The sequence below is a fragment of the Aphelocoma coerulescens genome, chromosome 1A (genome assembly GCF_041296385.1).
Source record: "Aphelocoma coerulescens isolate FSJ_1873_10779 chromosome 1A, UR_Acoe_1.0, whole genome shotgun sequence".
Classification (NCBI taxonomy): Eukaryota; Metazoa; Chordata; class Aves; order Passeriformes; family Corvidae; genus Aphelocoma; species Aphelocoma coerulescens.
In genome coordinates, this window is record NC_091014.1 from 10,577,837 (window position 1) to 10,603,692 (window position 25,856).

The following is a 25,856-nucleotide window of genomic DNA, read 5'->3' on the forward strand; positions in this document are numbered from 1 at the left end:
AGCATTTAACAGAACAGCATATTCTTGTGAGTCCAGGATTCTAATCAAATGGTGATATTATTTTCTTCCGACAAACAGGAGAAAAGAAAAAGGGCAGAGAGAAACATGAAGGATTTTATTGCTTTTTGTCAAAAACCTAGAAAAGTTTAATGATAACGAACAGAGGAAAGCAAGGGCAGAAAATTTAATTTTTGTGTCACAGGAAGTGTGGGGAGGAATTTGAAGAAGTGTTGTAGCTTGAACTGATTATCAGAAAACACAGAATAAAGCAAAAGACATTATATGAGGTGGCTTGAAATTGTGTAATCCACTTATACACATCACCTAGTTTTAGTACCATTATTTCCACTCTTTCTACCCACTTTCACCTAAACTCAGTTTAAATTTGAGTAACTTTTGCCTCTCTCTGCCTTTCTCATATTGACAGAAATATATAGCTGTGTTTTTCTTGACACAGTCTTTTCTTTCTCTTGGCAGCATTCATGTTTGTTAGACAGGGTTAATGCTATATGTTTTTTTCTCCCTATGCCTCCTTGTGTGACCAGTCTGCTCAGACTGTAAAGATTTGGTGTTCAAGTTGTTTGATTCTGTACCTGCATAAACACTGATCAAAATGGCTGGGCTGGACTTTATGTGCTGTTGAAATACATAACCATTAGTTTTGACTATAACAACTTGAGACAGTTTTTAAAAATTTGTGGCAATACAGCAGTATAAACCACGCCTGTTAAAAAAGTTAACTTTGAAAATCTATGTGTTTTTAATCTGGCAGCCCACAGAAACTACAAAGTCTGCTTCCCATCCAATCACTGGAGAAATACAGGTAAATATGTAGTTTTTGCTGTGTAAATTGTTGATACTGGCTGTGTTTTACTGGGGAAAAAGTTTGCAGAAAACCATCTCCATCAACTGATTTCTTATTCAGCTCCAATCCCTTAAAATGTCACTAATGCAAGACAGTGCTTGAGTTTTGCACCCGTCTTTAATGTTGGCTTGTGAAGTACAACCAGAAGAATGGAAAATGTTGCTGTTCCCAAAAGGACTAAAAGTATAGTGAAATTCATCCTAATCCTTAATATTTTGCCACTTATTGTGCTTTTCTTTAGTAATTTCAAGTCTGTTTACATTGAAGCAAGAATCGCTGTGGGTTTCTTATAGTGCAGTGTATTTATTTCCATGCCTTGCCAAGTTTATGGTTATCCCTTATGTAAATTGACTTTAGCCTTTTAAAACATTGGAACAGAGAACAGCAGAATGAAGCATAATTTACCATAGATATCTGGGGTTTTTTGCTCCTTGATTAACCCCTCTCTTCTATATTAGTACTAAGTGTCTTTCCATAGTATTATAGCATCCTTGTCAGACTTGGACTCCAGGTAGGTAGGATGTGAGTAATTATCACTCAACAAACTGGCTATTGTTCAGAATAATATCAAGGGTTCAAATTTCCTTTCCTTTTTCTTGATTGGAATCAAGAAAAAAAGATCAATATGGGTGTTTCCCTTTTTTTCTTTTTCAAGGTCCAGTGTGATGATCTAGCATCTCATTCTAGTCAGGAGAGAGACAGAAACTTCCAAAATGTGTTTATTTCCAGGGAACAAAGAGGTCTAGAACTCATTTTATTCAAAGGGTTTAGGAGATATTGAATCACTTAGAAAGTAAAAGTAACAAATAATCCTACCATGTTTTAATGTATTCACTAGCTTCAAATCAACTATGACAAACACCTTGGCAACCTTATCATCCACATCCTTCAGGCAAGAAACCTTGCTCCCAGAGACAACAATGGCTATTCGGACCCCTTTGTTAAAGTTTATCTTCTTCCAGGGAGAGGGTAAGTGTAGGACAAATTTTAACCTAAACTTCCTTTTAGTTTAGCTTTGCTACTTTTCATTATTACATAGAACTAAGAGTTATTGCTATAGAAAATCCAGGTGCAACACCAGGAAAAATGGTAGGTTTTTAACAGAGTCAGATCCTATTCCCAGGACTATGTACATACTTTGGTAGTGACCTTAGGAACTTTATAATCATTCCTGTAGATTCACTTTTCTTTTTTTCGTGTTTCCTTTTAAAAATTATAATACATGTAAAGGTATTTAATATAACAACAGACTCAATGGAAATGCACTAAATAGATGCAATATTTTCTGTAGTCTAGAAAGCTGCATGTTAAGTTTAGCATGGAATGGTTGCTTCAGCTCAAGACAATCTGAATTTAGGATAGATTTGCAAACAGGCAGAATTAAAGTACCTGAGATAAATTTAAGGCTGCAGTATAAGACAAAAGTCAAGAAATACTGGTCAGAAAAAATCTCTCCATATGAGTTTTATGGGTTTTTTTTTAAGAGTGAAGATATGGTTTTAGAAATATTGCTAATTTTGTATCTAATGTCTATACAAGTCACTAATCACTTTTTCACAGATCATTGATGTCTTTGACTCTGTAATTACAAATAGCTCATTAGTACTTCTATTAAAAGATATGTTTCTGTATCAGCAATACTATATGCAAATTTTTAGCCTAATGTTACAGAATGTCATATGTATATGGAGAATATATAAGGATAGGTAATACATGATTATAATAGTCCTGCTGTCTTCAATGACACAATAGATATATCTAAAATTAACCTGATGGATCAGACTGTATCTTGCAAAGACAAATTCCTGCAAACTTCCCTGCTTGTGTAATCATACCAATACTAAAAAATTCTTAGGCTAGAGCAATGCAAATAAAAAATCTGTATTTCTGTTCTGCTCAAACTAACAGGAAAGTGGATGTTCAGGTTCACAGTTCAGCATTTAGTGTATAGGCAGGCACCACTAAATACACGAGTGGTACAAATAAAGCCACGCATTTTCTTTTGTGGCTTGCTAATTCCAGCTATGCAGTATTCAATATTGTCCGGTAGCACTGGGCCCAAAACTATTACTGAATGTAAGGGGAACAGGTGCTAAAGCTTGAGAGGTTTTTAAATGCACCCAAGGCTTTTGTAAAATGCTTGTCAAATCAATCTTAGTGGGAATTTTGCAGGTACATTCACTGATATAGAAATAAGACTTTGAACTAAAGGCATGTTCACCCTATAAAGTGTCAGTTTAAACTTGTTGCCAAATTATGAAGAATTGGATTTTAGTTTTGTTTGCGTTTATTATATTAAAACAAGCTGCTGCTACAGTTTTGCATGTAACTTGGGCCTTTAGAGAAAAATGAAAATGAAGAACTTCTTAAAAGTCCCAAATTTTTTTCTGAAAGTAGAAACTTGGGTTGCTACTGAATAACTTTTATTTGTAGTTCAGTCCATGCTAGACTTCTTATTCTTCCTAATGCCTCTATTTCCTTTGATTCTGATATTAGAAACTACCCATTATTCATGTTTTCTTTCATCTCTGTTCTCATTTTCTCTTACACTGCTTCCTCTGTGTTCCTAACTCTGTAAATTCTGGATATGCAGACAAGTCATGGTTGTCCAAAATGCCAGGTAGAGTTTATTATCTTCCAATTTTATACTCTAATTTTTGTATGCATGGATGAGACAATGAGCCTGTGCATTGAACTGCAGATTTCTCTTGAGTTCTCTTGGCATTAAACTGTGGTATGGTTTTGCTTTACATTTTCTAATGAGGTCATTTCCAGGAGTTGGAAACAGGTAGTTAATGCTTCTTGGTGCATTATGCTAAGGCCAAACTGACGACAAGCAAAATTTCTTTTGAAGTATGGAAGAATTTAGTTCAGAGATATCTAAAACTTCATTTTCACTCACTGAAAGTTGAAAAATAATTAACTATGAATTTGTATCAAGATTTTGAATGTTGTTACTGCCAAGAGAAACATGGTCTGTTTGGTAATAAAATGGAATATTTTTATCTATTTACCTTGCACAATGTATAGACATTAAAGCCAGATATAACTCTAGATAATTTCCCAGATGGGCAGTTAAATCTGCTTGACCACATAAGTGGCTATTTCTGGTAAAAAAATTGAAATGTAATTATTGAAATTATGAGTGCTTTGTTTGTCCTGGAGACATAAGGAAAACTCAGTTCTCAATGCTAATATCAGCCCAGGCTAAGAACATAAGAAATATTCCAGCCCCAATTTGCATTTGTCTAAAAGTCCTAACCTGACTAAACAAGTGACCAGATTAATTTCAATAAACAAATTTCTATAATCTATCTATTTCTTCATTACTAAAATTATTTAATTAATGTTAAAATCACACATTTCATATGTGTATTCTGTTATACTTTTTAATACAGTTATTCTATTATTCTTCTTTCATTGTACTTAATACATTGTATTATATATTAATAAATTATAATTAAGCAATCAGAGAACAAATATAAAGAAAAGAGGTATACAGTTTGTATCTTTTCACACAGCATACTCCTTGAATTTCAAATGCAAATTATTTCACATTAAGTGACATACCAGTGACTTGTTTAATGAATGCATTTTATTAAAGTAACTTCATCTGTTAATCTGTTAATTGTTGGGGGGAAGGTGCATCAGTGGTATGAACTTAATACATTTGCCAGACCCTTCCCTTCAGAGGCCTAGAAACCTTCATCTGCCACCCAATTTTGGCTGGTTCTGCACCTTCCTAGAAGAGGCTTCCCTCTGCAACAGATACAGACTACAGATTACATGGATGTGGGCTCAGGCTGCCTTCACAGTTTAGATCCAAATATTCCATGGACTTCACTGGAAATATTTCAGAGCTACCATGTTAACAACACTTCTGTATTTTGTCACTGCCAGCTCTGGAACTCAACACTGCATGAATCACCTTCTCACATACTTCAAAAAAGAATCAGAAACTTTGAAAAGGTGATGAAGTTCTACTATTGCAAAAGGAGATCCAAGAAAGGAAAGGGAATGTTGATGTCATTTTCTTGGCTGAGTGTGCAAAGGACTCTCTCCCACTTTCTTCAAAAAATGAAAAGTATATCTTAAAGCAGTAGATCATAAGACATCTAATCAGGATGTTTTAGGCAGGGGGTGCTTTTCTCATACCAGAGAGTAGGAAAAGAAGGCTACTGAGGTGCTTTAAAATTTTAACTGCATTACTTAATAAAATTTGCCATAAAAATCTCATTTCAAAATGGATTCAGATTTTGTATTTCAGCCTATTTTCCAAGACATGCAAAGAAATAGCTTTCTGTGAGTTTCTTTTTCATATGGTCTTGGTCCCCCTAGATTTTAAATCACTCTTGCTGTTCTGTGCTATGGCTTATAGAACTCAGTGAACTCTGAAGAGCTGCTGCTTTCTTCTCATAAGCAGAGGTGAACAGATACTTTGTTTCACGGGTCCCAAAACGCTTCACATTTTCAATAAACTGAAAGACACCGGATAGGAAGATTTCCAAGAAAATAAGTGGAAATACGTAGAATGACTAGAGCAAAAAATTTGAGGAAATATAGCTTCAAATCCCTTTCACTTTGAGATATCAGGCTAGTAGGCAGCTTGGATACAGCCACCTCGTTTTGGAGAATAAAGCCACTCCGCTATCCAGATTAATTAAATGGGATCACTGCACATCAGAATTGAGTTTATAGAGTGAAGCTGCTGGTGCTGAAGTCCCTACATTGACATACACATGTGCCAGTAAAACACAAGTATCTTCCACATAACCATAAATCAGAATTGTTCCAATCTGGTAGCAGGTGTGGTACATCATTAGTGACTGGCTGATTAAATGAATTCCTGAGTGTTCCTTCTCAGTTAATCTCATATGGAAAGAATTAGTTCATTAGTTCTGAGACCATGCCACAGTGTGAACCAGAACAGTTAAATCAGAAGTGAGAACTGTACGCTACCAAAAGTTATTGTAGGGGAACCATAAAAGAGTCTTATATGGCATATACAAATAATTTTGTGCCCTTTTGTCGTAATGCTGGAGAACAGTCCTGGGAACATTTTGTTTAGTAATCCATGTAGCAGATATAGACTTGCAGACTGAAAAAAAGAGTTTCTTTAGCTTAAATCTTGTGGGTTTTTCAAAAAGACTCTTATGTTCTCCTACCCAGCTTTTTTGAGCTGTCCATTAAAATTTATGTTAAATTTAAATTGGAATGAAAGCAAATCTAACATCAAAGCTCACAGAGCTAGGTGAATCCATATTCTGTTAAAGATTAGTATATTGCTTTCTCCATACTCAGGAAATGTAAAGTACAATAGAAGCCATTAGTGAATCTTTTTAAAAACAGATTATGCAGCCAAACCTTTGTTCTTGACAATTGACAAAAAAAAAACAAAAACAAAAAAAACCCAACATGATCCCGATGCACTTTTATGTTTCTTTCCAGTACAGTTAGAGGGATAGGCAGAGAACAGGATCAATAAGAAATTAGTGTTTCAATCATTAACAGGATATTAGTTACCTTATGGAATTGATTAAATGCGTCTGTGAGCTGGGATTCCTGTAATTAGAGATTGCAACCTATAAATATAATGAATATGTGCTGCTTTAAAGTGCTAATGGGATGGTCGTGGGAAAGAAATCAATGCATTATCACCTCAATTTAGAATCAGAGGCCAATACCTACAATGAGAGGACAAAGTCTACGTGCATGGGCTGACTGATGCTTTATCTTGAAATGGTTTGAGGCAGAGCAAGCCTGCTGAAGAGTCAGAAGATGTTTTAAAAGACTATCTCAGAAAAGCATACCAAAGAAAACATCCGAAAGGCTGTCATTGTCCTCTCATAACCCTGAAATGTTGCAGAAATGGAAGATACAACGTTTTTATTTTTCTGGTTTTTGGTTTGTGGACATTGTTTTGGGTTTTTTTGTTGTTTTGGGTTTTTTTTGTGTTAGAGCTGAAATAAACAAAAGATTGCTAATGTAATGTTTTCTTTTGTTCAAATTCAGTGCTGAGTACAAGCGGAGGACTAAGTACATACAGAAAAGCTTGAATCCTGAGTGGAATCAGACAGTCATTTATAAAAATATCTCCATGGAGCAGGTGCGTGACTGGTGGTGCTCTTCAGTGCTTTTTGCTGCTTTATTATTGGCATGGTCTGCAGTGCTCACAGTGAAGGGAGCAGTGCTACTGGCAATTCTGTGAGACCCTGTAAAATCTTGTCAGATTTAGGAAAAATTCAGAATTCTTTCTTTGCCTCTGATAGATCTTACTATGGCAATACTCTTTTCTTGCCCTTCTACTCATAAAAATGGTAATTTGTGGGGGTTACACTCATAATCATGTTATAAGTACAGACATGACAATTTAAAAAATCATAATGGAATAAATTAATGAGGGAATAAAGACATAAGTTTCTGAAGTAGATGCAGAAATCAGAATCACTCTTTGTTCCAAAAGCCATGCAAGCTCACACAAAGCAGTTTCTACCACTTTTTTATTAAAAAATATTTTTAAAATATAGAGATCCATTTTTAGATTTATCAGCAATTTATATCAATATCTTGAGATAAGAAACACGTGAAAAAAAATTAGAAGATATTTGATTTCCTTGTCATAGAAAGATTTAACTCACATCTGGGAAGGATGTCTGCGGAGTCTTCTCTGTTTCTTGGTGGCTTCCTAACTCCAACTGTGCTTCTGAACCACTATGAAGCAACTGAGTCCTCTACTCCTCCATCTATCCTCATAAAGGGCTTTTTACCAACTTGGAAAAGATATAATGGGCAAAATAATGATCAGTTCATTTTTTTTAGTTATGAAATATGTTTTATAGAGTACTGGATTTGCGTTCAGTCCTGAATCTTTTTGCCTTTCTTATTGTTTTGTTCTTGATACTTTCAACTTCACTTTACAATGCCATTTAATCTTTCAGTACTTTTAAAAAAGCCTAGAATAACCAGGCTCTTTAGTGAATAGATTTCCCAATGCTTTTAATATACTTCTCCATCACAACTCCAAGACCTCAATATAATCTTCCCAATTTAAAATTTCATTATTCTTTCTTCTTGTTCATTGAGAGGAACGTAGATTAAGATACTAATTTTTGCATGGAACAAAACCCTTCCCGCAGAGAGATTTGCATGGTTGCTCATGCAATCTTCACATCTGGACTTAATAGACAGTAGCTCAGATTTACTTCAGAGGTGTCCTGTTGTAGGTAGTGGTTTGATGGGGTTTTCTCACTGCTTCCTCTAGGCTTTTATAAATGGTAGCTCATTGAAAATTAAATCATCAGAAAAAAAACAAAACTGATGTTTGCCTAGCTGCAATATAAACCCTAGGTCTTCTTGGTTTGGCAACAGAGTTTGGTAAGTCTCTACAATATTTCCAAACAGCTTTTCATCTAAGAAAGATTCTTCAGTTTTCTTAATTTGCTTGGGGGTTCTGCTGTGGCATTTTACAAAGCTGTTATTAAGAGTGCTGAGATGTTGTACATTCAATGGCTGTTTGGTGCTTTGAAAACAGATAATGATGTTAATTTAGGATTTCTTGGACAGTGATTTTAATCACAAAAAAACTCCTTATATCTTTGATGTCAGTTTTTTGACCATTATTTGATGAAATTTGCAGTTAGTTTGCATGTTGAATTCCTTGCACTTTTGCTTTCTCTTTGAAAATCTCCTCCTTTTCCCTTCCTCTGAGGCTGTTATGCAGTGTTTATGATTTTAAGTGTGTAAACTTCATTTGAGCACCACATATCTTCTATATTTTGGTGTCTTGTCACACAGAATTGTGCGCAGAGAATACTGTTTCCTTCCATCCCTTTCCATGGCTTCTACCTACCACTAAGATATTGGGGTGTGTGACTTTTCTCCTATAAAATTCCATGTCCTGTCTTAGAGAATATACAGTGAAGCACATTTCTAAATCACAAATAATTCAGTGCTGATGATAAGTACCCTTTACAGTCTGAAGAACACTCACCATGTAAGAGACCATCATTTGTACTCATAACCCTCAAAAATATATATTTCAAAATAGTTATGAATGTAAATAGAAATACAAGACAATAATTGTATTAGACTGAGAATGAGCATTCTGTTCACCAAACAACCAAAACTGCATCACACACTGTTACAGAGTTAGCAGTCACATTCAAACATAAATTCATGAATTTTTTTAGTGTTTCTTCAAAGAAATATTTCCTTTCCCTCCATGCTTTTTTCTCTCCATCAAATCATGTGTTGCTTGCTGACAGCAAATAAGTATTATTAAATATTTCCTAATATAGTTCTTTTAACGTCACTGTCTAGACTTTATCTGGTGGTACAATTTTTCCTTTTCCTTTTCTCTTTCATAAACTAGCTGAAATTCAAGTGAAAATAATTATGGGAAATAGATCACTCTTTGAAATTAAACAGACTTTTTCAAGGTCGGAAAGATTTGTTTTATCACATTTATAGCAAATTTTACTTTGACGGAGAAAAAATAAATTAAACTGTGAATATTTAGTAATTTAAGGTTTTTGTTTAATAGAGTGGAAATAATTACAATTTGAGAGGAAGGCTGAGTACACAGATTACAAATGTTGTGCAGTAATTGCTAACTCTAGTCCAATACCTACTCAAGACCATGAAAGGAAGCATTAGAGTAATTTAAGGAGAAGATGGTAAAAGATGTAAGTTCTCTTGCTGGTGAGGACATTGGTATAATGTATGACCACACTGAAAGGTGTGGCTTTCTTTGCCTCAATTTCTTGCTTGCCAGAAAGCAAATAAAAGCATTTCCTTATATGAAAAAATTCCACAAAGCAAATAGTTTTGCTGTAAGTTATGTCTGTAATTTGAAAGTAATATATTTAGAAAGAGTAATATTTTCAAAATCCTTGAGTGATATGGTAGCCTATGTCTTATTTCCCAAAGTAAGGAAATCTTTCATATGAATCAGTAAGGTGTTGGTATTTAAATCTTACTTAATATTTGGGACAAAAGAAAGTAAGTTCTATAAAAGGTCTTTTTGTCCTCCCATGTACTAAAATACAACAATATAGAGAAGAGAACAATAAATTAAATATGAATGTGAACAAAAATAACTGTAATAGATTATCTGATGTACCACATTCATTTTGTAGTGGTTTGGTCCAAAATACTCGTTACTGTTTACCTTCTGTGAGATAATTAGAAGAAACGCAAAGCAGGCACCAACCTTGAAAGAATATAAAGAAGTTTATTAACAGACCTAAAAGAAGAAAAAAAAAAAAATCATACCACACCCTTCAGAACTCTTCTCCTCCCCCCACCTTCCTCCCGTCTCCCACTGACAGTGTAAAAAGACAACCCTTGAGATGTTCAGTCTGTTTACCCACTTCCATAATAACCTTGTTCAGTCCATTTAGGAAGAGGAGTCTCTCTTGCCCCCTGCTATGAAAACATTATCACAACGAGACAGCTGCCCACTTCCAAATAACTTCGTTCAGTCCATTTAGGAAGAGGAGGTCTCTCTGCTCGCACTTGAGTCCCTTCCCCCGACTTGCAGCTTTTCCCACAACTGCTTTCAAGTGTCCACTCTTGAAGTTTTTTGGGGTACAATTTTAAGTTGGAGCGTTCAGAAACAAAAGTTCTCTTCACCCATCTCTGGGAGCATTTCATCTCTAAGAACAGAGGCCCTTCTCCTTCCCTGGGAGCAAAGGGTCTTTCTCATCTTCATCTTTAAGACTATCTCTGGGAGCATCTCTAGGAACTGAGGTTTTCTCCTTTCCCATTTGGAGCAAAAGTCCTCATCTGGTTCATCTGGTTCATCTCTCCCCTGTCCAAACTTCTCATGAAATTACAGCTGCGTCAGCATCTGCCTATCTCAGCACAGGTGCTTCTGCTTACGAGTTGAACACTCCACCCCCCATATCTTCATGAAATTACAACAGGATACTCTGATATATCATAGCTTCACAACAGACTTTCAGCTTTAAGCATCTCCTCTCTCTTCCCTCAGGTTTTCAGCTCTTCAACAGCAATAAAAGGGTTAATCTCACCTCGGCCTTGCAGCTGGAATGTGGCTTATCGCAGTGGAGAGGGGGGGAGAGCCGAGCCGCTCTGGCAAGGCAGTGTGGGGAGGGGGGGTTCCATGGCTGGAACAGGCCCATGGCTCCAGGCTGGCTGTGGCCGCGGCCCGGCCTGGCCCAAGCAGGGCCTGGGCTGGGGCCCGCTGGCCCCCGCACGGGGCCTGCAGCCACCTGTGCCAGCGCCGGAAACGAAGAGAGAGCTGGGGGGGGGGGGGAAGGGGGGTGTCTATTCTTAAGTGTGTATCACAGAGGCGGTCACAACTTTAAGTGCTTAAAGAATTGTCCATATTCAAACTGGCCAGCTGATAGGTTTCTGTCAGGTCCCAGAGGAAACTGTAAGCGCCCCTTTGCGAGAACATCACTTCCGAGACTATGCTAGCTAACCCATGACACATTTCTACTCATCAAACTTCCTGACTGAAATTACAATATTTTGTATTATTTCTGTAGTAATTATAGTAACATGCTTTTACCATAAAGGAAAAACAAGCTGCATTAAAATTATTTCTTTCCTAATGCAAATCCTTGTATAAAATTTTCAAGGAATATGTGTTAAATATTTTAAGTAGTGCATATTTAGCTACACAGGCAGAAACTATCCATAAAAACACCCAGCCATTTAAAACAAGAAATAAGCACTTCTGTACCTGTGGTGTTGGTTATGTGACAGTTATACCTTCCATAAGAGACAATATTTTTCACACTGGCTTTTTCTGCATAATCCTTCATTTTCTTTTAAAATATGACTGTCCATGGAAGCCTAAAGTTAACTGGTGTTCACGTGCAGTAATATGCTTCTGGGTGGATTTTTAATCTATTTTATTGTGTTGTTAACTTTTTTTTTCCCACAAGGCTAAAGCTGAAATCAGTTATTGTTTGGTAACACTTTTTTTCAGAATATGCTTGGAACTCAGATGACATTTGGAATATGTGGAAACTGTGTTCCTCCTTTCCTTTCCTCTTCCTTTCCTTTCCTTTCCATTCCTTTCCTTTCCTTTCCTTCTTCCTTTCCTTTCCTTTCCTTTCCTTTCCTTTCCTTTCCTTTCTTCTTTCCTTTCCTTTCCTTTCCTTTCCTTTCCTTTTCCTTCCTTCCTTTCCTTTCCTTTTCCTTTCCTTTCCTTTCCTTTCCTTTCTTTCCTTTCCTTTCCTTTCCTTTCCTTTCCTTTCCTTTCCTTTCCTTTCCTTTCCTTTCCTTTCCTTTCCTTTTCCTTTCCTTTCCTTTCCTTTCCTTTCCTTTCCTTTTCCTTTCCTTTCCTTTCCTTTTCCTTTCCTTTCCTTTCCTTTCCTTTCCTTTCCTTTCCTTTCCTTCTTTCCTTTCCTTTCCTTTCCTTTCCTTTCCTTTCCTTTCCTTTCCTTTCCTTTTCCTTTCTTTCCTTTCCTTCCTTTCCTTTCCTTTCCTTTCCTTTCCTTTCCTTTCCTTTCCCTTTCCTTTCCTTTCCTTTCCTTTCCTTTCCTTTCCTTCCTTTCCTTTCCTTTCCTTTCCTTTCCTTTCCTTTCCTTTCCTTTCCTTTCCTTTCCTTTCCTTTCCTTTCCTTTCCTTTCCTTTCCTTTCCTTTCCTTTCCTTTCCTTTCCTTTCCTTTCCTTTCCTTTCCTTCCTCATTTTCCTGTGGGTGCATTTCCCATTTCCAGAAAGCCGTGGTCAGACAGATAGAGGGTTCCTACTGGCCATTTCACTATTGCTGTCTGTTATATTCCTGATGAGCATCTGAACTTCAGGATTCACAACCAAAAACTGATTGATGTAAGGCAGAACCCTTCGTTGCTGTGATGGTATAATGGCTGCTTTTAAAATCAGCAGCCATTGAGTGCTCTTTGCCACCACAGTAGTACATAAATATATCTTCAGAAAAGCAGATTTTCCTCTTCTGTGAAACTCATTTCATGCGCTCTGCCCAATAAAGGTCTTCCATGGTTTTTCGTTGTCATAGTATTTTACAAAAGCTTTGTTAAACTAAAAGGCTTAATATAGATTTTACAAAGAAATATAAAGTACTGTAAGTTTTCATCACAGTTTTATTATCACACTGTTGCAAAGTAGCTAGCAAAGTATGGCCGCAGTTACTTGAAAATCATTTCTATTTTCCCCTTTCTACCAAAAATTCTTCAAACCTTAGGGTTTTTTCCCCCATTTCCTGGATCTATACATTCTTCTCTCTGTCCTTCCATGGTCATCAAAAGGAAATCTCCTCTCAAAATAGCAACAACTGTGACAATACATTTCTGAAAAGAATTTGTGCTATCCCTTTTTTAAATGGTAAAAATACATATACTTAATATAGCACCTAGCAGAAAATTGTATCATCCAGGAAGCCAAAAGCATCATGAACCAGTGGGTGCTCAGCTCACTTTTTCAGGTTATTTTTCATGTTGCAGTTTCAGTACTGTCTTGGAACAGCAAAGAAAAGGTATTGTATTCAGTCAAGGAAATCAGTTTTAGAAATATTCTGTAAGCAATGTTCAAAAAAGAATCTTTTTGTTCAACTTTTTTTTTCATTTTTGCAGGATATTTTTTAAAAGAATGCTTAAGAAGAATATTGCCTAATTATGTAAGAATAAAACAGAGAAAGATTAAAGAATTGCTCTCAAATATTTTTTAAAAAATCTTAGCTTTCAAGTCATGCTGTTGCCTGCTTAAAGAGTTCGTTGTTGATGCTAAAAATAGTTCAATTCCCCCTTGTGTGGGTTTTCCAGGATATGCTGATTTAAATTTTCTTTTCATAGCTATTGGCTTTGCATAGTTGTGCATTTTTCTAAAGTTGGCTGGGAGCAGAGGATATTCTGAGTACACAATAATGAGATGAAATTATCATTGAAAGGCAATTGCAGGTTATTAGGAACTGTCTTAGTCTGTGTTGCATTAAACCAAGGGGCAGTGGAGGGAAATTGATGAGATCATGGTGCTGATAACACCAACACTGTGGGTTTGATCCTGTACAGACCATCCACTTAAGAGTTGCACTCGATGATCCTTGTGAGCCACTCCCAGCTCAGAATACTCTGTTGTTCTGTGAATAGCCAAGAGTGCTTTCTTTGCAAGTATATGCAATATGTACAGTAATTGGTATAGCTTACCATTCTGAGCAATGACTTGATCCTTTGTTGTCCCTCTATCCCCAGCAGACAATAGTGCAGTGCGTGACAGGTTGCTTCTGTTAGGATGATGACCTCAACTATCACATTAGAATTCTTCTTCTGACTTCTTTTATTCAAGTATGTGAAGAGTCCTGTTTTCCTCAGTAATGCTTGAATTCTTCACTTATAACTTCTCAGTGTGACTTTGCAGACACCCTACAACCCACAGGATTTTGTCCTCTCTTTCAAGCCACATGAATTCATTACTGCCTTTCCAGCCACCTTATAGCCTTTTGCACCAGCACACGATATCAGTAATCAATCCTGCCCCTATATGTCCCCAGAGACCACCGGAAAAACACTCAGATCAGTGTTTACAATAAGGTCAACTGCTTTGGTCAACAGTTTCTCTGTCTTGAGCTCTCTTGTTGTATAAAAAGTCTTGTTTCTTACTGAGGCCTACAGAAGAGTGCTTGACACAGCTATCATGCTTAACAAGATCTGCAGATAATGGATTTTGACAGCTGTCACTAATACCCAACAGTACAACTTGTCCTGCATGCCTGGATCACTTGCAGACTCTCATTGACTACACTGAATTCTGTAGGTATTAAAGCCTGATCTTCACAGATGAGATTATGTCAACAGGGTGTTTGATATGATACATTTGAAATTCACTCTCATATGCACTTCAGAAAAATGTCTGAGTTCACATGACTCAGATCTGATGATGAGAAAAGCTGCAGGAACACAAAACTGGGGCTATAAAAATCAGTTGGCTCTTGCAGTGTACATACATTCTACCCAAAACAACTTGTGGAATTTCCTAAAATAGAGCCAAGCACAAGCCCATTTGTCTTGATAACAAATAGCCCCAAATTATTTTTCTCAGAACAAGGTTGATGTGAGGGCAAAAACTGCCTACCTGTCACTATGAAAAAGGAAACATGGAGGAAATAATCTACAGAAACCACCATAAAGACTTGATCTGAAGTTTATGAGGTTAATTATCCTTTTACTTGAATTGCAGCTGAAAAAGAAAACACTGGAAGTGACTGTCTGGGATTATGATAGATTCTCCTCAAATGACTTCCTCGGTGAAGTGAGTATCTTTATTTCTTCCTCTCTACTAGTAATAACTGCAGGCTGGTATTTGGAGGCTGTTCTCTTCCAAGGTATGATACATGTGTTAAGTAAAACGTTTTTTTTACATCCCAGTTTTATTGTTGTCTTCATAACAAATGGTCATGATTCCTTTAATTTAGACATGAAAGATATACCCCTTTTATCTTGATTAACTGGGGGCAAGTTAATTTAGGACCCAACAAAATGTTAATTCACTGAAAATTAATACTTTTTTGAGTGTGAGGTAGTAACAACCTTCACAGTGGCTCCAGGGGGAATTCTGTTATGACTGAAAGCTGTCTGCCTTGATTTTAGCATAACACAGGGAGGCTGTGGAGGTATTAGTCTTTGTAAATGATTAAAGGATTAAATTCTGCCATCAAGCCATATTTTAACACATGCACAAGTACCTTCAAGTATGAATAATTTAGTCCTGCTGATAAGTCTCATTTTTAACATTCTGAAATAGAAATATCATTACCAAAGTATGACTGAAGGCAAAATCTAATCTTGTAATTACTAATAAATGAGATGAGTGCTCATGGGAAGAAGGCTTTCTCTTTAAAAAACAAATAAACAAACATATGCACATATAATACAGAATTACCAGCAATAACTATGATATATAAATAATTAAAGACATTATTACAAATAAAGATTATAATTAGAAACAGAAGCACAGGAAAATCAATCAGTCATACAGACTGAGAGTATCTGGGCTCACTCTGCATTTGAATTCTGCAAAAAAGCCACACAGTTCAGCTCCTGTTCCCCTTTGGGTAACTACTAGACTGAGCAATCAGTGCCACTATTTGAACAATTACTAAAATAAATGTATAGGAAGCTGCTTCATGATTACTTATTTCCTGCATACTGTGTCCATATTCTTGTTGAGTTGAGCATGTTTGTCCAAATGCAGGGCTTTACTGAATATTTTCATCATCGTTTTTTATGACATTTAGAAAAAGGATGCTCCAGCGACCGCTTCTACATGAAGATTTAAACCTTCCCCCTTCAGATTTTTTCAGCCTCTATAGATACTTTTTTATTAATTGTGAAAGCAGTTAGGGAAAAAAGGAACAGAAAAGACTACCTAGGTATCTCAGCACCCGGATGTCCAGAGGAGTCCTGCACCAAAACATCATATGTGGGATATCCAAATTGTGCCCCAAAGACTTGCTTGAATAGAGCCAGCAGGACTTGAGTGCCTCAGAAGAAAAGTGGCACATCATGGTCCACATCCATGGAAAGTGAAACCTCTCTTCCTACAAAGCAGAGCCCCCAGCCTATACTGCCTTTTGGGAACAATCCTCAGCCATGCTGTCTTCCAAGTCATTCTCAAAGCTATGACCAAAAATCACAACAGGGAGCATGCTGAATAGTTCATCTGCTCAGATTAATTATAGGCCAAACCAGAAAGACCAAGACAGGCCATGGACAACCTATGAAACTGAAAGGAAAAAAGGAAAGAAAAAAGGCTTTTAACCTAGAAACCACCAGTTGTTAGGAGACTTCCCCATCTCTAAACTTGGAGAGGTTTTCTTTAATTCAGGATCTTGTAATAAAGTAACAAAAACATTGTTCCCTGAGGTAATTGCACACTTTATTTGTCTAGCAGTTTTAGAACTTCCCTACCTGACATCAGTTTTAACCCTCTCACTTTAGAGCCAAATGCAAAGCTGTTTTTGACCTTCCTTCATTCAAGACTCTGTGATGAATTTCAGTACTTTACATCCCTTGACCCTCTCACAACTGCAAGCCTATTAAGGGAGGAAGGGTCCTTATTGGTGCCAATGCTCTTTTTTTTAACTTCTTTCTTTTTTTTAAAGATATTTCACAGAATTCCTGCTAACAATGAAGGGGGCTTAGACCAGATTTCAGCTACAACGTTTGGGGTTTTTTTAGCCAGGTTATTTATTTCATTTCCACATTATCAATGCACCTCCTTTTTTTTTTTCCTCAGTAAAGTTTAGAGGCCTAAATGGTCTGTTGAATTCTATTATTTTAGTGAAATACAAGAGTAACCCTGTTTTTTTTTTCTTTTTGTTGCTGCTTCTGCATATGTGGATTTTTAAAGACTCAAGAAGCATGAGTCTTTAAAATTTATTGACGACCTTAATAAAAACAAATATAGATCTCCTTCCCCCCTTAAAAGCACTCATAAAAGGGAGAAAATTACACTGCTTGATTCTCCTATTAGAATATGTCTGTACAGAAGCAGAATGGCTGGATGTCTTTTTAATGTCTTTTTAGTGTAGCTGTCAAGCTAGTGCTCACAAGCTTCCCTCTAAACTGCCCAGTCGTCTTTGTGTGGAGCTATGCCACAGTCTAAGGACTCAGCTCATAGTCCTTACTGAGGTCCTGGTGAGAAGATATATTAGTTCAGACACATCAATATGCTACTGAATCTGCGTTTGGGGTCACAGCATGCCCAGAGAGTCCTGAATCTGTCAGCACACAGCCTTATACCCTTCACTCTTACACTTGACTGCAACTTGTGACAACTCAACTCTAGTCTCTTCTGCTGTATGCAATCATTAATAGGTCAGATATAGGCCATATATTATACTTTGATTTATTTGTAGGTATTGATCGAGTTATCCAGCATCTCTCAGCTTGACAACACTCCTCGGTGGTATCCTCTTAAAGAACAGAGTGAAAACATTGATCATGGGAAATCTCACTCTGGACAGAGTAGCCAGCAATCTCCAAAACCATCTGTCATCAAGAGCAGAAGTCATGGAATCTTCCCGGACCCCTCCAAGGGTAGGAATGACTTGGTGCACCTGATATGAAATATTTTCCCAGATGATGGGAAAACCTTTGCTATGTGTAAGTTCTAATAGAAAAATAAAGATACTGCTATGAAGTTTATACACATTTTTATTAAAAATCCATTTATCTCTGTGATGAATTAATTGTAGACAAGGCTTAAATTGTCTCAATCTTTCCAGCCAGCTTACTCAGAAACTGGGTCCTTAAAACAGCAGCTTACAGACCCTATGATCTTTGCACATCTGCTGTAGATTCTGTACCCTTTTCATTTTCTTGGTAGTCTTGGGAAAATTCAGTACCTATTTAGCTTCCTATTTTTCATGTTCCTTAAATATTCTATGGATTTTTTTAATCTTAAAATGGCACGTTAATATTTTATAGAACAACTATTATGCTGCAATAATGAATATGCATTTCCAGCCAATAATAATGGACTGTTGCATATCTGTGTTGTACTGGAAATCAGTGGAGCTGATATAGTAGATATACATTAGTGTTTACAAAAGCAGAATTGATCTCAGTGTCTCCTGCTCCAAGAAATTTATCTCTAATTCTTTTTTTTATACTAAGTAGTCAGTGGACAGGTGCTCTCTTAAAACACATTCTATGTCATATGAAAGCAAAAACCATTCCATCTACAATCCAGATGAGAGCCCCAGAAGGACAAGACTCTGCTCCATCTCCTCTCTATTTCTCTGTGTAACATTTTGCCAGGGATTGGTGTCTATATAAGATGTCTGAATTAGAGGTAAGTATAGGAGCTATTGTAAGTTAGGCCATGATTTTCATGGCAGCATTATTCAGGATAAACTGACATTCACTAAGTGTTTGGTACTGGCATAGGTGACTCTGGTTAGCCTTGACTTACTAGAGAATAGAAAGCAGAAAACACTATGGCATCATTCCACCAGTTTGAGCCAACACAGGAGGTCTAATTCACAGGTGATAAAAAACCAATACTAAATAAATTATTCCCTGGGCCAGGGAACGGTGAGGAAGTAGAAAATGATGCTTCACAAGAGTTTCCTAATCATGATATATCCTGATACTTTAAATGGAATGGCATAGCTTAATCTTTATTCCTTGTTCTTGAATTCAGCTAGAAAGACCAGTCAAGAGAAAGAGAACAAAATTGTTTGTTTTTAATAAATGCAAGAGTTGTGCTTCTTCATTTTCCTGGTAGACATGCAGGTGCCCACCATTGAGAAATCCCACAGCAGTCCAGGGAGCTCCAAATCTTCTTCTGAAGGACATCTCCGCTCTCACGGTCCATCTCGCAGCCAAAGCAAAACCAGTGTCACTCAAACTCACCTTGAAGATGCTGGGGCAGCCATCGCCGCTGCTGAAGCAGCTGTGCAACAGCTTCGCCTTCAACCAAGTAAAAGACGCAAATAAATTCCTCAGCATGGCAGCTTAATGTTCATCTGTTGCCTTTTTCCCTGCTGTCCTTCCCTTTTTGGCTATTTTTTTTTTTCTGTTCTTGGCACACTGTGCTCACTCTGTTCAATGTCTTTCTTTGTGTGCCTGTGTGTGAATACATATAATTACAATATACTCTTGTATTTAGAAGTCTTTTATTTATTTATTTATTTTAATTTGTAAAGACTGCAGTGAAACTGGCTGTTTCTCCATCAGTCCCTTCACCCATGGTCCATGATGTTCCATAGTTGTGCATGACTCACAGAGAAGTCCATTGTGTTTTGATGTCACTAAATACCTACCAATGAAATAATCAAAACCTGCAGAGATGCAACTGCCAGCTCTTCAAATTGCACACAAGACTGAGACCACATTAATAACAGGATATATCTATAAGTGGTAATCATGAAGGACAGTACTATACACACAAAAGAAGATTTGAAGTTAAAGGAACTCTTTTTTAACTGCATGGCTGAGATTTCTATTTTTGAAACATGACTGTAAATATCTATTTTATTTTTTTTTTTGGAAAGGAAATATAAGGCAACCTTCTTTGTATCTCAGATAAGATTGTGTTAGTGATGAGCAGAACAGAAATACAACAAAAACATTAAACACAGTAAGTGCAAAACCATTAAACACACAAAGCCAGTAACAACAAATTTCGACAATGTTGTCAAGTTAGCAAACTCAAAGGGAGTTGAGAGCTAAGTCAGGTGTCACAGTTAAATTTTTTGAGTAATTTTTTGCCTTGGATTGATTAAAGGTCAAGATAGATTTCATCTGACAACTTCAAATAAGTTTATGAATTAAAACTATTCCATTCAAAAGGATTACTCTCCAGAGCATACTTCAGACCAGTATCTAATTGCTAGCTGAGGGTTTAGTTGATGGCAAATTAAATCTCTCTGACTGTGGAGTCATTGTGTTTGTCTTTAGGATTTGTTGATATGCCATAAACTCACCATGGTATAATGCAAAACTGGGGGAAAATTATTTCCCTTGTCTTCACCATCATTAAAGAAACAGCCAGTTTTAATACTCTTTAATGCTGTGCATGTGGTGTCTCTTTGGTGTTTGAAAACACTACTTAAATACAGAAAAAAAACCACTTCTGTTTGCATGAATAACATTTAAGCTGGTTCCATCTGAGGATACATACTCTGGGTTTCCATTTCACCCACACTGCCACAGCAGCACATAAAAGCGGTCAGTCTAATCATGCCAGGAAGCAGCACAGACACAGCATAGCAGGAGTCCTCCCTATTCAAAGAACTCAGTCTGACAATCTGCCTCCACCAGCCAATGACAACAAAGACCAAAGCCAACTAGCCCTCAGGAAAGTGATGTCTGATGGACCAGTCAAGCCTGAAGGAGGTGAGCAGAAAGACATGGTTAAGAAACCAACTACATCCCAAATACTTCTTGCCATGTCAACTAATTCATTGTGACATTTAATTATTTATTTTATCCCTCCATTAAGTGCTGTAAATGTTAACATGAATCAAGAACTCTGCTTGATTTTTCCACCTATCAGCGCATAAATCTATAATGAAAAACTGTGCTAAGAAACGTTATGAAACAACAAATGTGTGCACTTTCATTCCACTGGAGTACTTAAGACTTCTGTTGAAAAATAGTATAGCTTTGCTCATGTTGTTGCCTAATAAAAAGCATGCATCCAAGCTGGTCTGCTTAAGCATGATTGGACATTTCTTGTACTGTGAGTAAAACTGCACATTTTTGTTTCTGAAAATGTAATTGGGACAGTAGCAATTCCTGTTTCCTCTTCCAACGTAGTTATCATGTCAACAGTCATTAGCATAGATAATTTTTCAAACCACCAGTGGAAAGGAAAGGAGTTTTGATCCATGTATAGCTCAATCTCTTGATAATTTTCCTATCAGCATCTTTAAAAATTATTTTCTACTTGTAGGCACCTGTAATACCACATATCACCAATTTATTCCCTCATCACAAATAAAGAGCCAGAATCTCAATCAGTTCAAATTGCCACTGTTCTTTTGATTTCTGGAGCATCTTGTTTCTTTCCATGGAATCTGAGGGATAATCCAAATAAATGTACTGACTGAATTCCCAGATGTTCTCTTGTGCTGTAATCCCTTCCTAAGATCTCAAGATTCATTGAAGGTTTTTCTGTCAACACCATTGCACACATTGGACAATACAAGCTGGCTGAGAGGGCTGCAGGAGAGAAGGAGGGAATGATACTTCAGACAATATACCCTAAAGTCAACAAGTCATTCAGACAACTAGTGTGATGTTAAAACAACTAATTAACAGGGCAAAAGTAACAGGTATATTGAATCATTATATTTAGAAATGACAAGATTTTTCTTAGGAGAGCCTTCAGAATTCTTCCATAAATTCATGTATTTACACACGTGTGCATACACACACACACACACACACACACACACACACACACACATACACACACACATAAACATTGTCTTACTCTACAGCTCAACTCCAGACACTCAGTTCAGGCATAACCAGGGACTGTCATGGTACAAGCTCAGACATCATGTCTGAAAGCTGCATACTACTCCTGGGGTGTAGACCATTCAAAGCTAAATAACTCTTATGATCTTTTGAGGTGTCATGCCTGTAGAGTTTTATCACAAAGATTCGTAGCCCTGTGGTGATGCCTTTTCACATAGACAGGTAATGCAAAACATTTTTCTTGTGATATAAGGTTGAATTAAGGTTCAGATACACTTTTATAATGAGGAAATAGTGAGTCTGTTGGCTTCAAGTACCTGTGCCACCAAACTTTTATTCTATCTTCTTTACTTTTAAAATTGCAAAAAGGATGTGTATTGATACGTACTTGGCTCAGCAATATGGGAGTCATCATAGAAAATTATGGGAAAAAGAGTCTACATTATAATAATAAGAATCCACACTAATATATCAAAAAGGTTAGAATTACTATGAAGAGATGTGGTAATATTGTCCTTTTACTTCTGACAGATAAACACAATTCATGGTCACCTACACAATGTTTGCAAGTATGGTTTCAGACCTGTGAGATGTTTTGGCTTTTCCTTATTGTACGAAAGTTAGTTTGTCCAAATTTATTCATATGAGGTGGGCCAGTAGTTACCATTCTGAGGTTAATGACTCTCATGACTTTCAGCAGGAATAAAAAGCAATATGATTTCACTTCCACAGTTCTGTGGAAAATGAAAGTAAAATGAGATGAGTCTATGACCTCTAATGGAAAAAAAAAAACCAAACCAAATATATTCAAAACAGCTTTAACTTAAGGGCTTCTTTCTGGAATGAAGAGATGATAAAGGAAGGAGAGGCTTCCCCTGCATTTTAAAAATCCTAAAAATTGAGACTATTGTGAACAATGAATTTTAGGGCATCATCAATTTCCAAGTCCATTCCTAAAGAGATGATGCATGTTTGTGGTACCCACCTCCATTACTTATTGTTACCAAGCAAAAGAACCCATCAGGAACTGGTTTTAGCAACTAAAACAGTCATCTTGGCAAGTTAGTAGATTTTGTCACTAAGTCTCAAAGCCCTTTACTAAGGAAGCCAATACAGATAATCCACAACATTATGTTTTTACCATGGCTATTTCTCTGTGCATTTATTAAAGAACAGCACCTTTTAGAGGAGCTGTTTGGGTTTTTTTCAGCCCAAGCACACAATGGTGATAGAAATGATTCTATGCTGTGAAGTCCTTCTATGCCTAAGGTGACCCTCAGAAAGAGTGCCCTCCTTTAATCTAGTCTCTCAATTGGTTTTTTCTCTTGAATTGAATTGGCTCTTGAAAAAACAACAAACCGAACAAGACAGGAACCCTAAGTCATTCTCAGAATGTCTTAAAGAAATCCTTCTTTACTTCTGATTTCTAGGATCTTTTCTATTGAGTGTATTTTGTCAGGTATTAGTTACGTGTCAGTTGAGAAGTAACAAGGAAATCATAAACAAAACCAGCACCTATAGTATAAATAGCATATTTTGTGAATGCAAAGGTCTTTCATCAGGTTTTTATTGAACTGAACTCTTTCTGCATTCCTTTCAAAGAGTAAAAAATGTATTTTAATCGATCCGCTTTAAAATTAAGGTGAAGATGCAACAAAATACCAGTTTTTTGTTCAGAACCGTTGTAAAATCCAACATTCAGCTACAGCAGTTAATTAAAAATAAACCCTGAAGTGTAATTTTGTCATCGCTCGTGAGAGATAAGAGTGTGATCTGCAGAGAAACCAATTGCATACCACACATTCCCATCACATCCCTCAGAAAGGAACAATAACATTTCAGAGCCAACTCTTTGAAGCCAGAAGTTGCGAGGGATCCAAGTCAGAGGAAGAGAGCAGTGCTTAGGCTTGAGTTAATTTGATTTAGGTTTTGTGCAATATATGAATCATTGCCAATTACACATTCACATAAAATTAAACACATTCCTTTCAACATAAATCTGTGTATTAGAGTTTATCCATCAGATGAGTCAGTTTTAGACACAGTGTGAATCAGTCCACCACCTTTTCACTCAGTAATTTATCCTACAGAAGGATCTTCTCATTATATGGAATTTTGTTGGTAGGTCACTTATGTTTAAAACATACTAAATTATTTTAGAGTTCTTCAGATACTTGAAAAGTTGGAGATGTTCCAATTATTATCGCCAGGTCTCTGGATATATGAATATAAAAGAGTAGGTGAGTTTCCAATATAATTTTTACTGATTTTCTACAAAAAGTCTCTTCAAACCTATTTTATAGTTTTAAAGGAACAAAAAACATGCTTTAGTTTTAATACCTTCCAATGAAGTGAATAAGAAAGACAAGGAACGGAAAAAGACTTCAGCATCTGTGTTAAGCAGAAAGGTGCACCACCTCTGCCTTGCTAGAATAGAAATTGTAGCTTTCAGGGAAATAAGTTCAGAGCACAAAAATAAAAGATGCTGTTCATCATGTAGTCATCGTTTATCTACATAACTGATCATTTTTAAGTGATACAGTTTTATAGGGACCGATGCTCTCTACATGGATGTAGCTTAATGTATAAAATTTGATGGGCTTGTCCCTATTTACAGAGAAAAACATGCCAGTTTTTCCCTGAAAAGGACAATGATTGTACAATGAAAAATCAATTCCTTTACTACATTAGAATATCCAAAACAACAACATTATTTTGTGACCTAATAAGAGAAATTCTAAAAATTTATTTTGATTCTTCCTAGGATCTTTGAAGAACAGTAAATTAATATTTAGGTAATAAATAGCTCACTAAGTGAATTTAAGTCTCAACATCATTGTAGCCCTCTACATTTTTATTCTTTCCAACAGACACACATAAAAGAGAAGCTACATGTCAATATGCTATTGCTTGTGTATCATTTGTTGATGGCTGCCATATGCAACTCCTCTTCTATTTGGCTCACATTAAAGCAAACAAACAAACAAGCAACCTGCCAAGATAAAAACACTGCTATACTCCTGACCTGAATTAGTTAGCATAGATCATATTAAAGATCTAGAGAAATTGTCATGTGTTTCAGTTAAAGATCCAAACATACCTGTTAATTTAAGGTAATTCCAACATAATAATTCTACAGCAATTTCTGTGTATTTTTCAATAATGGATAGGTTTTTTTCAAGCTCAAACCTCTAGCAATTTAAAATCACATTTCCTTAAAACCTCCTCTAACACATATATGTTGTACTATTTATTTTTTGTCCCTGAAAATGGCAGGGGAAGGGGGGGCAGGGGGAGGAGGAGGGGGGAAAATGCAGCACCACAGGATCTCACAGAGAACATTTCGTCTTTTATGTTACACATCTTCCAGCATGACACAACAGCTTTTCTGGAATATCCTAAGATGAAACTATGTTCCAAACAGCTGTACATCAAGTGATTTAGTACTGATCGGGGGAGATCTACTCTCAGAGCTGATACTGTTATCTAGAATACCTACAATAGCAAGACTGTACATCAGCATTTTCAGAATTGACCTCAATTAAGCCTATCAATTTAAATGTCTTAAAGAATGCCTGTTTAAATAACTTTAGTTTAAAAGGCAGCACACCTGCTTATAACTGCCTTGAACCTACAGCTTTGACAAAAACTCACTTAAGAGTCAGCATAATGTTAAAGCTACACAGAAATGTGATGTGATGCATGCCTCAAGACATTATCATCACTGTAGAACCCATGACACAGGTCTGAGCCAGCACTGTGTAATTTCTAGCCACTTAGCTGCAAGAAATTAAAATTGACATGAGTTTTCCTTATCACTAAGTTCTATTTGCTGGCTTTAGCCACAATGGAGTGAAAGGAAATTGATTCCTAGGTTTTATAAATCTTCTGAATTGGATGTGATTGTGGTTTCAAACACCTGCTTATTTGCTATCACTCTTGGTCTATATCCATTTTCACACATTTAATAGGCGATGCCATGTTTTAATTTCCTACATTATTTTAGGATATTTCCTTCACACTTAAATAATTTACAGCCCAAAGCTGCTTAATGACTCATGTCACTAGT

General features: G+C 36.5%; 1 protein-coding gene across 1 annotated transcript in view; it reads left to right on the forward strand.

The window, feature by feature from the left end:
- PCLO (piccolo presynaptic cytomatrix protein) overlaps positions 1 to 25,856 on the forward strand; it is a 322,461-nt gene that overhangs the window by 246,551 nt on the left and 50,054 nt on the right. The window contains exons 15-22 of the mRNA XM_069035466.1: positions 773 to 823; positions 1,704 to 1,834; positions 3,459 to 3,485; positions 6,878 to 6,971; positions 15,033 to 15,104; positions 17,713 to 17,893; positions 19,086 to 19,280; positions 20,516 to 20,698. Of these exons, the coding sequence (XP_068891567.1) occupies positions 773 to 823; positions 1,704 to 1,834; positions 3,459 to 3,485; positions 6,878 to 6,971; positions 15,033 to 15,104; positions 17,713 to 17,893; positions 19,086 to 19,280; positions 20,516 to 20,698 (934 nt within the window). The remainder of the gene's footprint in view (positions 1 to 772; positions 824 to 1,703; positions 1,835 to 3,458; positions 3,486 to 6,877; positions 6,972 to 15,032; positions 15,105 to 17,712; positions 17,894 to 19,085; positions 19,281 to 20,515; positions 20,699 to 25,856) is intronic.